The sequence below is a fragment of the Sesamum indicum genome, linkage group LG4, assembly GCF_026168435.1.
Source record: "Sesamum indicum cultivar Baizhima isolate 11 linkage group LG4, ASM2616843v1, whole genome shotgun sequence".
Lineage (NCBI taxonomy): Eukaryota > Viridiplantae > Streptophyta > Magnoliopsida > Lamiales > Pedaliaceae > Sesamum > Sesamum indicum.
In genome coordinates this window covers 16,697,051-16,710,203 of record NC_142660.1, presented here as the reverse complement: position 1 = coordinate 16,710,203, position 13,153 = coordinate 16,697,051, and the positions used below count along the sequence as shown (strand labels likewise).

Below are 13,153 nucleotides of genomic sequence, written 5' to 3'. Positions count from 1 at the left end.
ACTATAACATGTGCATTTGGAAACACCTGTTATGAAGGAAAAACAATTGGACAAGAGAGAGGGAGGGAGGGAGCAGTCGCAACAATAAGAGGGAACGAGAGGGGCGTGGGAAGGAGGGGAAAGGGGAAGAGGCGGCATGGTTGGGGAGAAGGGAGAGGGAGGGTGCAAGAGGCGGAGAGGGAGGAGGAGTGGGGCAATGACGTTAAGGGGATGGGGAAGGGGTAGCAACGGGGGGTAGGAAAGGGAAGGGAAAAGGGGCTCGGGAAGGAGGGGAACAAGGAAGGCAGCGACAACAGTGTTTAGGGGAGAGAGAGTGGCGCGGTGTCACAGGCGTGCTCTTCTTCATTGCAGCGGAATGTAATTCTCATATATTTTCGCCTGTGCTGCCTCAAAGGTTACGCCTAACCTTCGATCGGCTTTCGCACATATCAGAGTATAGAGACAGTGCGTCGCGTGTCCTCGACATTGAAACCCATTAGCGCGACATCTGAACGACTCCCAGCGCTGCACCGCGTGCCTTTGCGCTCGCCTATCCAGAATGCCCATACTTGTTGAGGTTCTCGGCACTCGTGTCTTAGCCCCTCGCACACAATCTCGGAACCTGCCGACGCATTGCTCAATGGCAAGGAGCATCCTCGCTCCACCTCGGCATTACGGCACTACGCTTGCTCCCGCAACGCCCATCTCATGCCCAACACTCACTCGGTACATCCTAGGCGCTCGCCCTCGTCATGGCCGCCTTCCATGCCTCGCCCAAGTAGGACAACATCATAAGTTCGAGGCCCAATCAATATGCCGACATCTTGCCGTTCTCCCGCACGGCATGCCCGATGCCTTCTTGCCTTTCGGCTTTGGCTTCACAATATGCCCACAGTGCGGCGTCGCCCCACGACCGCCTATCTTTAGCCAACGGACCCCCATAGACGGTTAGAACTCGATAGTGCATTCTATGAGCTGGATCACGAGGTCTTCGAATGCTTGCCTCGATCACCCATTCGCACGAGAGGTGTTGCCCCTGATATCTCGCAGCCCACGGGGCAACCTTGTACGTCACATGGAGCCTCTCGGCAGTATCGGCGCCCAACGTAGGCCATCCTGACCCTACGCTGTCCGTCAGGTCTCCAAGCCCTTCGGGGACTCTAGCGCTCCTCTCATTAGCTGCCTAGAGCCGGCTTTTGAAGGCCCCCATCATGCCTCCAAGAGATGCTCATTTAGTGCAGACATCGTCTCATGCTACTACTGTCGTGCACGGGGAGGGCTGGCTGGAGCTCACCACTGCATGCCCCCCTTATATAGGCTTAAGAAAATAATCTTTTGTTCCAAGAGTAGAACACTGAAAGGGCCGATGAGTGCACTTTTCCTGCATCTCCAAGTATAAAGCACTCTACTCCGCACATTAAGCTCCTACTCGCGCCCAAGGTTGCGCTCCATTATCGCTGCGTGCTGGTCGACATCCCCTAGTTGCCCGCACGCCGTCCACAGGTCACAGCCGACCTGTGAGGCGCGGGTAGCGTTCTTTCCTGGAATGTTGTATTTCTAAGTTTCAAGATAATTTACTTAAGCAAAAGTTTCTTATAGAAAAGATTGCAAAGGTGCAAAAGATGTATTTACCAAGGATGTTAAAATTTTAGTTTCAAAATAATTTTTTTATCTATCTTTAGTTTTGATATAGAATATATAAAAGGATCCCACAATTATATACCCGACTTCTTAACTTGAGAATTTTTATAGGGATGTCCAAGCGAGTATAAAAATAGAAGCTAAAGGTAAATCTTTTAACAAAAACACCAACTCAAGGTTTCAAATAGAATATCCTCCATTCAATATCCTAAATGCACCGGAAACTCCTGTTGTTACACTTAAACTCTTCAACGTCCAAAACTATTAAGAATTCTACTTACTTCAATTCAACCCACAAACCCTCTCACCCAATTAGCGTCAAGCCAACCCATAAAGACTCTTACTCAACCACAAACAGATCCACTCCTTTTGAAAATTAATTCCTCTTGCTCCTTCCAAACTCACCCAAGCTTATACAGACATGCCAGAAACTTCTATGCTAAATCAATCAGCACTCAAACAATTTCTTCAAATTCTCCATATATTTAAAAATCAAACTTCCATCTCGATTATGTCATTGAAAAGACTGGATCAACAAACACGTCCAAAGTGATTCAATTGAGATGACAAATATAGTGATTGATCAAAGGCACAACAGGATCTATCAAAATCCACAAAAAACTTAACAATTTCATGAAGACATCCTCCTCTGAACAAAGTCACTTACATACAAAATATACCACAAAAAAGAGCCCTAACCAATTTCTCACAAATTGGCTACATAAAATTTTTCATAAATTTCATCATTTTCTTATTTGATTGGGGAAGTAACGCATACGAATTCAAAAATATTCCCAATAAAAATTGTCATCTATTGGTATTATATTAAAGTCTTCCAATATTTTCTACTTAAACCAAATGAAAAGAATGTCTTTTTACTTTATGTCTTCTTTCATATTTTTTTTATATTTTACATTTATATATTTTATATATTTTTGAAATAGTTAGCCACATTTGGACACGGTATCCGCATGCATAATTCTTTTTAAATATTAATTTAAAATTAATTATGTACATATTTATGACTTCTGAGTGTGTCGTATATACTAAATAAGTAATGATTGGCCTAAGAAATATATATTTAGTGAGGATAAATATTATATTTGGTCCCTTAAGTTTTTGTTTAAAATTATTTTGATCTCTCAAGTTTATTTTTTGGCTTTAGCATCCCTAAATTTTAATATTTTATCTCAATTTGGTTCCTCTAACCATTTTTTCGCGAAAGTATGGACAGAGTTTAACTTGTTGGAGGGTAAAATTATCAATTTAAATTTGATTTTATCACTTTAATTCATTAAGTTTATTAAATTATCAAATTAGTCATTTTTTAGAAAGAACTATTTTTTTTTTATATTTTATATGGTGAATGATGTAATTATCTTGTATGAAAAATAAAAATTTTGAACTCTCAAAAGTGACCAAAAAATCAAAATTATAAATAAATTTTATAAAACTTATCTAATCTAAAAATATAATAAAATAAATTAAGTTGATTTTTTAATCTATGTCTAATAAAATTAAATCTTAACAATGTTATTAAATATTAAGCTATGGTTTTGAAGAAAAAGTTGGTGAAATTTACTTTTAATTAGATTATTTGATGAATTTTAAATATATATAAAATTCATTTCAAGAGGTTTCCTAAATATATAGTCACATTTATAGAAAAGGATTTATATAAACCTCTTAAAATGAATTATATATAGTATGTGGAATCCACTAAAAACTCCAATTAAAAAGCATATTCTATCAATTTTTTGTTCGAAAGTCCAACCATTTAATAAATATTATTAAGAATTAAATTTTTTAGACTTATATTTAACTCTTGAAATAAAAATTATGTACTTAGGTTTTTTTTATTATATTTTCATATTAGATAAGTTTTATGAAATTTATTCATAATTTGGGTTCTTTTTAACTACTAAAAAAAAGACTATTTATTTTAAGTTACACAATATATTATTATTCTATTTATAAGAGTTTAAAATTTTCATTATTCACATAAGATAGTTACAACATATCATTATAAACAATATAAAAAATTTATTTCTTTCACAATAAGAAAGAATTAATTTGACAATGTTACAAATTTAAGGGACTAAAGTGATAAAATTAAATTTGTTGATCATTTTATCCTTTAAAGAGTCGAAATTCACTCACATTTTATCGAAAAATGGTAAGAGGGACCAAATTGAGACAAAAAATAGAATTTAAGGACGTTAAAGTAAAAAAAATGAACATAGATTATTAACTTTCCACTCCAAAGGCCTTCAGGGGTATAGTAGTCTTTTCCTCTCCAAAGCTGAGGTTTAACTGACTTGAAATGAAGCGAGTACCAGTGGGTTTATCATCATCATCTCCTTCTCCACGACTCCTCTCAACTCTGATTTCTCACATCTCAACAATGACGTCCGTGGCCGTATTACGCCATGCGCCCCTCGTACGTGCCGTACAGTCGCGCGCGCTAGCAATGGCCTCCAGCAGTAGCAGCGTACGCACCACCCCTGATGTTGCCATTCCTTCTGTGAACAAGAATAACCAAGAGTCTCGCGTGCTCCTCGGCATGTCCGAGCAAGACCTGCAGCAACTTGCCCTTGATTTTGGTCAGGTATGCTCGAGAACGATGATGAATGATTATTGTATGTTTTCTTCAAAGATTGAAGTTTTTGGGTTTGTTGTTTTTTCTTTTTATTTATGGCAGCAAAAGTACAGAGGCAAACAACTGCATCATTTGTTGTACAAGAGGAAGGTTAAAGAAATTCAGGATTTTAGTCACTGTGAGTACTTTGTCAGCCAATTTTTTATCTGAATGCATTAAAATTGCGATTAGATTGAAGGATTTAAAGTAAGGGATTTTAAATTCACAATAACAAATTCTTTGAACTTTTTTTGTTAAAATTATGTTATAAAGTATTTCAAAATATTTGAACTAACGGTTTTGAATTATATTTTGTGACCTTATAATGTATTTCAAATTCTGTATTAGCGTAAGGGATATTGGGTTCGCAATAACAGATTATTTGAACTTTTCTGTTTTTATGTTATAAAGGATATCAAATTCTTTTACTTACTATTTTGAATTATATCTTGTGATGTTATAACGTATTTCAAATTCCTTTAATATGGAGTAATTTGGAATTCTTTCCTCAAATCCTTCATTGAATTCAAATAGCATAATTGAATTTGGCTTGGGACTTTGTATAAGAAACTTGTGTTTTTGGATGAAGCAGTGCCATTGACATTCAGGAACGAGCTGCAGGAAGCGGGATGGAATGTGGGTAGGTCACCTATTTATAAGGAAGTCACAGCTTCTGATGGAACAGTTAAGGTGAAAAATTTAGTGGCATTATGTTCTTATTTTCATTACTCCGAAAGAGGAGCCTACATCACTGCAATGGGAGATTAGGCTTTCGATGATGATAGTGTATATTGACTTCCTGTGCATATATGCAAAGGAGATTTCTAAGTATAGCAATGTACTAATTTGCATTGACTGTATTATGCGGTTCAAAAGTTCTTTGTCAAAGGCTTCAGCATTTACAAAAACGAATAAAATTACTTAGGATGCCTGATTCTTGATTATCACATTCTTCAAATCAACTCATATTGGAAAGCAGAGGAAGCCCTGATAAGACATCGACCTAGGACTTTTACCAATAACACTTCTCATCTTGTTTTTCGGTACACTCCTGAAGACAATCAACTTTGAAAAGAAGGCATTGCTTTGCCTTTTGTGTTTATCAGCCCATGGCTCCATATCTTTTTTTCCATTGTTAGCTATTGGACTCTGTCACATGGCAATTCTCAAACTAGTTCCAAATGATCGACAGTTGAATGCGTACCTTCCCACTAACCATTCAAATGATAGGCCATTCATGCATGCTGGACCAAAGTGCTAAAAGTATATTTGTTGATCATATGTACTTCCATGGGTTTGGGTGTTTGGCAGCTGATATTCCTATCTGGACATCTATGCTCAGGGACTTCCTCAGAATTAAGGACATGCAATGCTCATGGTTGGGTAATAACGATGCCAAAGGGCTAAAGGAAAATGATTGTTGCCAAAGAATTTCTAGAAAATAGCAAAGACAATGGTGATGTTGAATTTGTGAAGATGATGGGCACAACATTGTTAATCATTCTAAAGAATCAACAAGGCATTCTAGTCTGTGGCCTGCAACCGGTTGTTTCTGGCTAACATCCCTACACGAATGGAATGAGGGGGCCAGGACATCGCCTTATGCTGTATCTATTTGGAAGAAAAACCATAGACATTCGAAGGAAGAGATGGAGCAGTATGGAGCTTGGGAACTAGGCCTGTGATACTGGTGAAGCCAAAGCATGATCAGTCTAGTGTAACTTCCAGCAATCTGGCCTACAAGAGCACACATTTGTCTGTTGTAGCTTCTAGTGATTTGACCTACTAGTCATTGGTCAAGAATGGCAATTCTACTTCCTATGAGGAATATAGGCTCAGTTCTGCTGATTCTACTCCTGGTATGAAGTTATTGAGCTACAGTTCCAATGCTGTTGTCTAAACGATGGAAGGAAGTAGGAGGCTGTCTTTTTTATTCTGCTATCAGCGACTGACAGGACCTCCTCTACAGGACCCTTCCCTTATGCAGTATCTATTTCTGAGAAAAGAATCATAGATGCACCTGTCATTAGAAGGAAGAGCTGGTGCCCGAAACTGCTAGAGGACAGGGCATATTACTTGGGTGTATCGAAAGCATCTTGCAAGAATCTGGCCCATAAAGGACCAGACAGGCTGAGGAGTGATTCCGAACCACACAATTGTTCTACTGTAGCTTCAAGTGATTTGACCTTTAGTCGTAGGTTACGAATGATAACTAGTTAACAACCTGCCAATTCCTATAAGGAATATAGTCGCAGTGCTACTGATTCTACTCCTGGTATGAAGTAATTGAACTACTGTCTTGACCAATTTTGGCTAAATGAAGGAATCGAGTAAGCTTTACTATTCTACAATTAACAAATGATAGGACCTCCCCTATGGGGAGTGGTAACCATCTCAATCTATGTTAACTATTCTAGGAGCTAACATATCTATTCTAATCCTTCTATCTTTTAATAATTTTCAGAAGCTATAAAGGGCTTTATAGAGTTCCATGAAGGACATCTAGGTGCTTGTTAAAGGACTTGATTCATAGCTTAGCTCATTTATATGATGATGGTAGTCCCGTTTATTTTTCATATTAGAAAAATTGATGGCCACTCTCCTATAATTTTGAGGTTGATATGTCCTAATTAATAGAGATCAAGATTAGATGCTAAATGAGATATGACAATGAATATCATATAGATCTTATGTTGGAGGTATCCCCTTTAGTTTGTGCCACCTCTCTTTGTTTTTCTTTTCCTTTTTGTATTACACTTATGGCAGCTTGTTGTATTTGCTAACTTGAATGCAAAATCAGTACATCAAGAAATCAGGATATGTTTAAGATTCCTGCTTAGTATTTACATATAATAGCTTAATTTTCTTTCAATAGGTGCTTATATACTGTTCTTTGACTTTGGTGAAAAAGTACTAAGTATTATTTTACCTTAACAAATTGGGGAAATATCGTTAGACCTACAACTCAATTTTTCATAATCTCGTCTCCGATGGAAAGGATTTCATTTTGTTGTATTCTGAAATTCTGGAAAGAAGATACTCATATGAACAAGTCCGAATGCTTCTGCTTCTTCCTTTACTTTAAGATCTGGACGTATGCGGAGTGCAATCCTTCTAGATTACATCTATAGTAGGTTTTTTGCAAATTTCTGAGCTTCAATTCTCTTTCTAGATATATGCAACTCCAGAATAGATTTTCGCTATTACTATTGACAAATAATTTTTATGTGGGGTAAAATTCATTTCAGTGCTTGGCTTGAAAGTTGAATCCAACTTCATAACGGCCCCTATCTTTTTAATTCACTTTAAATTAGTCCTTCCTGTTAGACTTCCGGTATACTTTCCGTCCAATAAAGGTGATTTACCAATATTACTCTTACAAAGTTTTACTTTTTTGACTAAAAATTTGTTAGTTCCTCACTTTTCATTTTCAATTGCAATCCGGTATCCATACACAAATTTAATTATCACTAGTAAGAATTTAGTGACAAGAAAGTTATGTATAAAGTTTTCACTAAAAATAATTAGTGAATAGTGAGTGATAACTTTATACGTAATTCTTGTCACTATATAATTATATTGTGACAAAATCAAAATTATTGTCACTGAATATATATCACTAATGACAATTAAAATTGTCACTTGGTATTTTGTCACCTATTATCTTTTATAATAATGATATTTACTTATCTATGAGAAAATACTAATTTTTTCCTCTATGCCAAAACCATACTTTTACTAGATGCCTTAGTTGTCTGCAGTTAATCTATGAAAGTGAAGAAGTGTTAAGGAGTAAAGAAAATGGAAGACTATGATTCATTTGTAAATTAATGGTGGCCATTTTTTCTTCATTTTCTTTGTTATTAGTAATTGAAAGTTCTAATTTACCCTTTTTTGGCCGGAAAGGATGCCAGAAGTCTGATTTGGAGGTCTAATTCAAAATGAATTGAAAAGACAAGGATTACTTTGAAGTTGGATTATATTGTCAAGGATTAAAATGAATATTACCCCTTTATGTGTGTGTTTTTGTACTATTCATCCTCTTCCAACATTCCCATAACTACTCTTGTCTCTTTCAGTTACTAATAAAGCTGCAAGATAACAGGCTGGTGGAAACTGTTGGCATACCTGTTGAAGACAGCAAAGGTTCACTTCGACTGACTGCATGCATCTCATCACAGGTAACTTTCTTCCATTTATATTCTTTTGGAGGTAGGTTTTTTCCTCTTAAGTAGACGGGTATGATGGAATTTGTATTCTGCATCATATCATCTATCCACTTTTCTTGACCAGGTGGGTTGCCCACTGCGTTGTTCCTTCTGCGCCACTGGCAAGGGAGGTTTCTCGAGGAACCTTAAAAGCCATGAAATTGTTGAACAGGTTTGTCTAAATTTGCTCCAGGATAATTTTTTAAGCTATTTATGTCAGGAGGCTTCTCCAGCTCAATGAAGTTTGCCATCTCCTTTTATTCTTTAACAAGTTTTTGTATCTCTTGTTTTCCTGAAGAATTGAAGTGCTTCAATTATTCATGAGCCTATCAAGTCCTGTAAACTTCTTTGGTGCCTTCAGTTGTCTATTCTTCCTTTCTTCTTCTTCCTCTTCCCTTCTTTGGGGGTTGGGGGTTTCCACGGCCTCCCCACCATAAACCACTAAGCCTGCTTTTCCTTTTGCTTTAACAGTAGTTGTGAAGAAGCTGTTTCTAAACACTTAACTTGTTATTTTATCTTTGTTCAATGTGTTCAGCATAACAATAGCACACGGACTCTAGCTTCCCTCATTGTTTGTGGAGAAGCTTATTCACTAAACAAAGCATTTTCATATACATGCATGGTGTTCTTTTGTTTTATCTCAAAAACCATGTAAGAGAAGACATTTAAATGAAGGGCTTTTATTGGTTGGAAAATTGGAATACTGTGATTTCTGATGACATTTTTCCGCTAGTTACCTGTACTGTGCTGATGGTCTACAATTTAAAGTATATTGTTGTTGTCATGTATAAGTTAAATTTTTTTGAATGAGCAAAAAGCACTGTCCGCGGAGTCAATTTTGTATAAATTAGCAAGTGGACCATGATTTCAGCAGTCTGAATGCCTGCACTGGATGAGCCCAAGCAGAGTTCAGCTGTACTTTGGCTCATCTTATGGCCCACCAGCAGTTGGTGGTGAACCTCAGCTTTTGTTTAAAGCCTGTGATTCAGTTGTAGTACACCTCTTGGCAGTATTTCTGACAATTTGAATATGGCTTCTTGCTCTTAAGTTTGCAAACTTTGCATTATGTTCCTTTGCATAGTTGGTATAAGCACTTCAAGAGTTCTTCAAGTATGGAGCTTCAAGCTCCTGTTTGAGGACACTTGCATGATAATATATTGTCCATGATGTCTTAACTTTTCAGGTTTTGGCAATTGAAGAGATCTTCAAGCGTAGAGTTACAAATGTGGTGTTTATGGGAATGGGTGAGCCAATGTTGAACATGAAAGAAGTACTTGAAGCACACCGTTGCTTGAACAAGGTAGAGTGAGTCTGAGATAACTGCTAATCATATTGTCTAATTTCACTTATCTCCCATAGCAACTTCAAACCGAATTTGTGATGATTCTCATTTTCATGAAACAAAATTCAGACTATGCATTTTCCTTTATAGGGATTGATCTTGCCTTATTGTTTATTAACAAGCCAGATAATGTTTGGCACGTCCTATCTTTGTTCTTTAGCTTCTCATCTATTACTACCGAGATTCTCTTCACTTTTCATTGATGAGCTGTTTCTTTCTTTTTTCTCTGGTGGCTTTTGAAGAATGAAAAGTATAGAACATCTACCTGACTTACGAGTGAACTTCGCTTTGGGAACTGCTGTTTTGATACTTGATTTCCTACATGGATGCTGTTGCAAAAGCATTTTGTCGATTTAAAGGCTAAAGTTCAATAAAAAACAATTTTTTTGGATATGAGATTTTATTCAGAAGGGCTTGTTGGTTGTCATATGTATACTCTGTTGCAGTGTGTGTAACATGCTTCGGAGATGATATTTTAGTCTTGATCTCATACATTAGAGCTGCGTCTTTCTTCGTCAGCGGAATCCCAGATCTGTGAGCAGTATGCAGAAACATACACTTCCCACTGAGTTCAGACTGCACTAAATTCCAAAGCCAAGACATACATTGACTTTTCCTCATCACATGCAGCAAAATTAGGATCTTCAGGTTTTGGGGCAGCTCCAGTGAGATGATCCAATTTTCCTCTTCTTCCCTTCAAAATTGTTCTCACAATCTGTGACAACTTTAGATAGTGCCTTCATTTGATCGATATGGATGATTAATATTCTCAAGGTCCCCATAAGATGGATTTGGTGAAGATTCAATAGACCAGAGGGATTAGGTGAACTGGGCCTAACTAGGGAAATTTTACCTCTAAATTAATCACAGTGGATCTGGGATCAGATTCCTTCAAATCAGGAATCAATTAATCTAGAAGGTAAGAAGAGAAATCATAAGAACTAACAATATATGCTGCTGTGCAGAAGATATTTACAGATTTCCTACATAACAGGGTAGAATAATGTTGATATGGGTGATCTAATCAACACAATACACAAATAAGTAAATCAGTAATCTAGGTATTTCTGTTGTAGGACTTCTGTGCTTGATATTTAGGCTTGAGGAGCTTCAGTTTTGTAGTTTGCTTAGAAATGGGAAATCCAACATTAGTTTGTGCTTCTTGTGCAGCATTACAGCGAAATTTGCCTTTATTAGTCATGTTAAAAGACAAGGAAGGAATTTACTGAATTTCTTCAGTTATTAAGCCTAATAGTCTATAGGGCATATGGATCCTTTAATGGATCAGGACGTTCTATGCTACATTGATGTCATACTTGTTGTAAATTTCTCACATATTCTTCTAGCTGCAATTTTGCAGTGCTTTTATTTGCGAAGGGACTTTTGAAGGGAAAAGAATAATACAGAAGCACATTGGTGTTGCACCTAGTTTTGGCATTTGATAGAAAATTTGAACTGTCTTTATTTATTTTCAGTGCCTAAAAATTTATTCTATTTTGAAATTAAGGATATTCAAATTGGGCAAAGGATGATAACAATTTCATCTGTTGGAGTTCCAAACACCATCAGAAAACTGGCGTCTCACAAACTTCAATCTACGTTGGCTATCAGGTAAAACTTTTAAATGCTCATTTCAAGTTATACATGCACTGGTCGATGCATACGTCTGATTTACAATTTCCTTGTTCATACATACATGAGCGATGTTGTCTTTGTTGTCAATTCCTGACTTGGAAGAGAATTGAACACAGTGAAGTAAGGTTGACCAAGGTTAAAGTTCTTCTCAAGGAAATCTGAGTGTTGATTGTTTTGGGTCCTTAACCGACTATGTTAGCAAGTCTTTGTGAGAAAGTAGACTCGTACATGTCTACAGTTGAGGGGTTGTTCTGTGTTTACTTGCACAAGTTAGGCTTGATAATGCACTTTCAGTAATGCTTGAGCTGTTGGTGTTCTTATCCTCTGTGTTCCATCTTTCACCATCAGCTTACATGCTCCCAATCAGAAACTTAGGGAAAAGATTGTGCCAAGTGCAAAGTCATATCCACTGGATGCAATCATGAAGGACTGCAAGGACTATTTCCTTCAAACCAGTAGGCGGGTGTCCTTTGAGTACACACTATTAGGTATTCCACGGTTTCTCTTTTTAAGTTTCTTCTGTGAAGGAATGCATGCAACATGCAAATAACGTGATATCTATTCTCTCCCTCTTGCAGCTGGAGTCAATGATGCAGTAGAGCATGCAATAGAGCTTGCAGAGCTTCTTCATGAATGGGGTCCTGGTTCTCATGTAAACCTGATACCATTCAATCCAATAGAAGGTTCTGAGTATCAGCGTCCATATAAAAAATCCGTATGCCTCTTCAATCGTACTGTGTATCCATTAGCCAATTCTTGATTAAACTTCGCCTGCAGACAGGTGGACCATGCAATCTATATTTGACATAGCTTGAAATTGTCCTTGACAGGTTCTTGCTTTTTCAGCTGCTTTAGAGTCTCGTAAAGTTACTGTTAGTGTTCGTCAAACACGAGGATTGGATGCCAGTGCAGCCTGTGGTCAACTCAGGAATGAGTTTCAGAAAATACCTCTGCTTGCTAGCGCTGAAGTCCAGCAACCTCAATTAGAGATGGCCATTGCTTCTTGAAACTCTTCTTTGGTTTCCTCTTCTTGTTGTATAACATGTTCTTACTTCTCCCTCTATACCAACAACGAAAGAGCTCATTGTGGCAGGTGGGTTGAGCGGCTCTAGTTTTTGCATATATTGATTGTTTCTTGATGATTCTTCGTGACAAGCAGCATGGAAGAAGTTCAAGAGATGTGTATGGGCTGCTGTTGAACAAGGTAAAGTCGACCTTATCGAGGCCCCAGGTTCGAATTGACAAAGGCCATGGACAGGAAAAAATGGATGAATCGGGGAGCTCATTATTTGTGTACGTAGTCCAAAGTTTAGAACCAAACTGATCTGTACGAGCAAGTACCGGAATTGGTTCTTTAAATATATATTGTCTTGTTTTCTTGGTTAATAGTTTATCTGAAATGCGAATTTGATTCACGACGCAACTGATATTCATAAATATTTGGTGGTAGTATTTCAGTTAAGTAGCATTATTTCTGGGTTCGACCTATCCGTCACCAGTCACTTTATATGATATTCAGTTGTGTAATTTAGGGTTGTAGGCTCGATGACTTCATGTTCACGTTCAACCCTCTCATATGGGTTGAGCCTGATTTCGTTGGAGCATACATAGAGTTTGAGCATGTTGACATATTAAATATTAAATATTTTTTTTCCTAACAGTTTGAATTTTCAAATAAGATAATTGTTTAACATAGTCCAACTCATCCAA

The 13,153-nt window shown here is 37.1% G+C and overlaps 1 protein-coding gene across 1 annotated transcript; it reads left to right on the top strand.

The window, feature by feature from the left end:
* The first annotated feature begins 3,948 nt into the window (after nucleotides 1–3,948).
* LOC105161275 (Radical SAM superfamily protein) lies at nucleotides 3,949–12,866 on the top strand. The gene is made up of 10 exons (XM_011078915.3): nucleotides 3,949–4,228; nucleotides 4,322–4,397; nucleotides 4,851–4,948; nucleotides 8,338–8,439; nucleotides 8,552–8,638; nucleotides 9,650–9,766; nucleotides 11,316–11,419; nucleotides 11,792–11,931; nucleotides 12,022–12,158; nucleotides 12,274–12,866. The coding sequence occupies exons 1-10, from the start codon at nucleotides 4,025–4,027 to the stop codon at nucleotides 12,448–12,450; spliced, it is 1,242 nt and encodes a 413-aa protein (XP_011077217.2). The 5' UTR covers nucleotides 3,949–4,024; the 3' UTR covers nucleotides 12,451–12,866.
* Nucleotides 12,867–13,153: the final 287 nt, after the last annotated feature.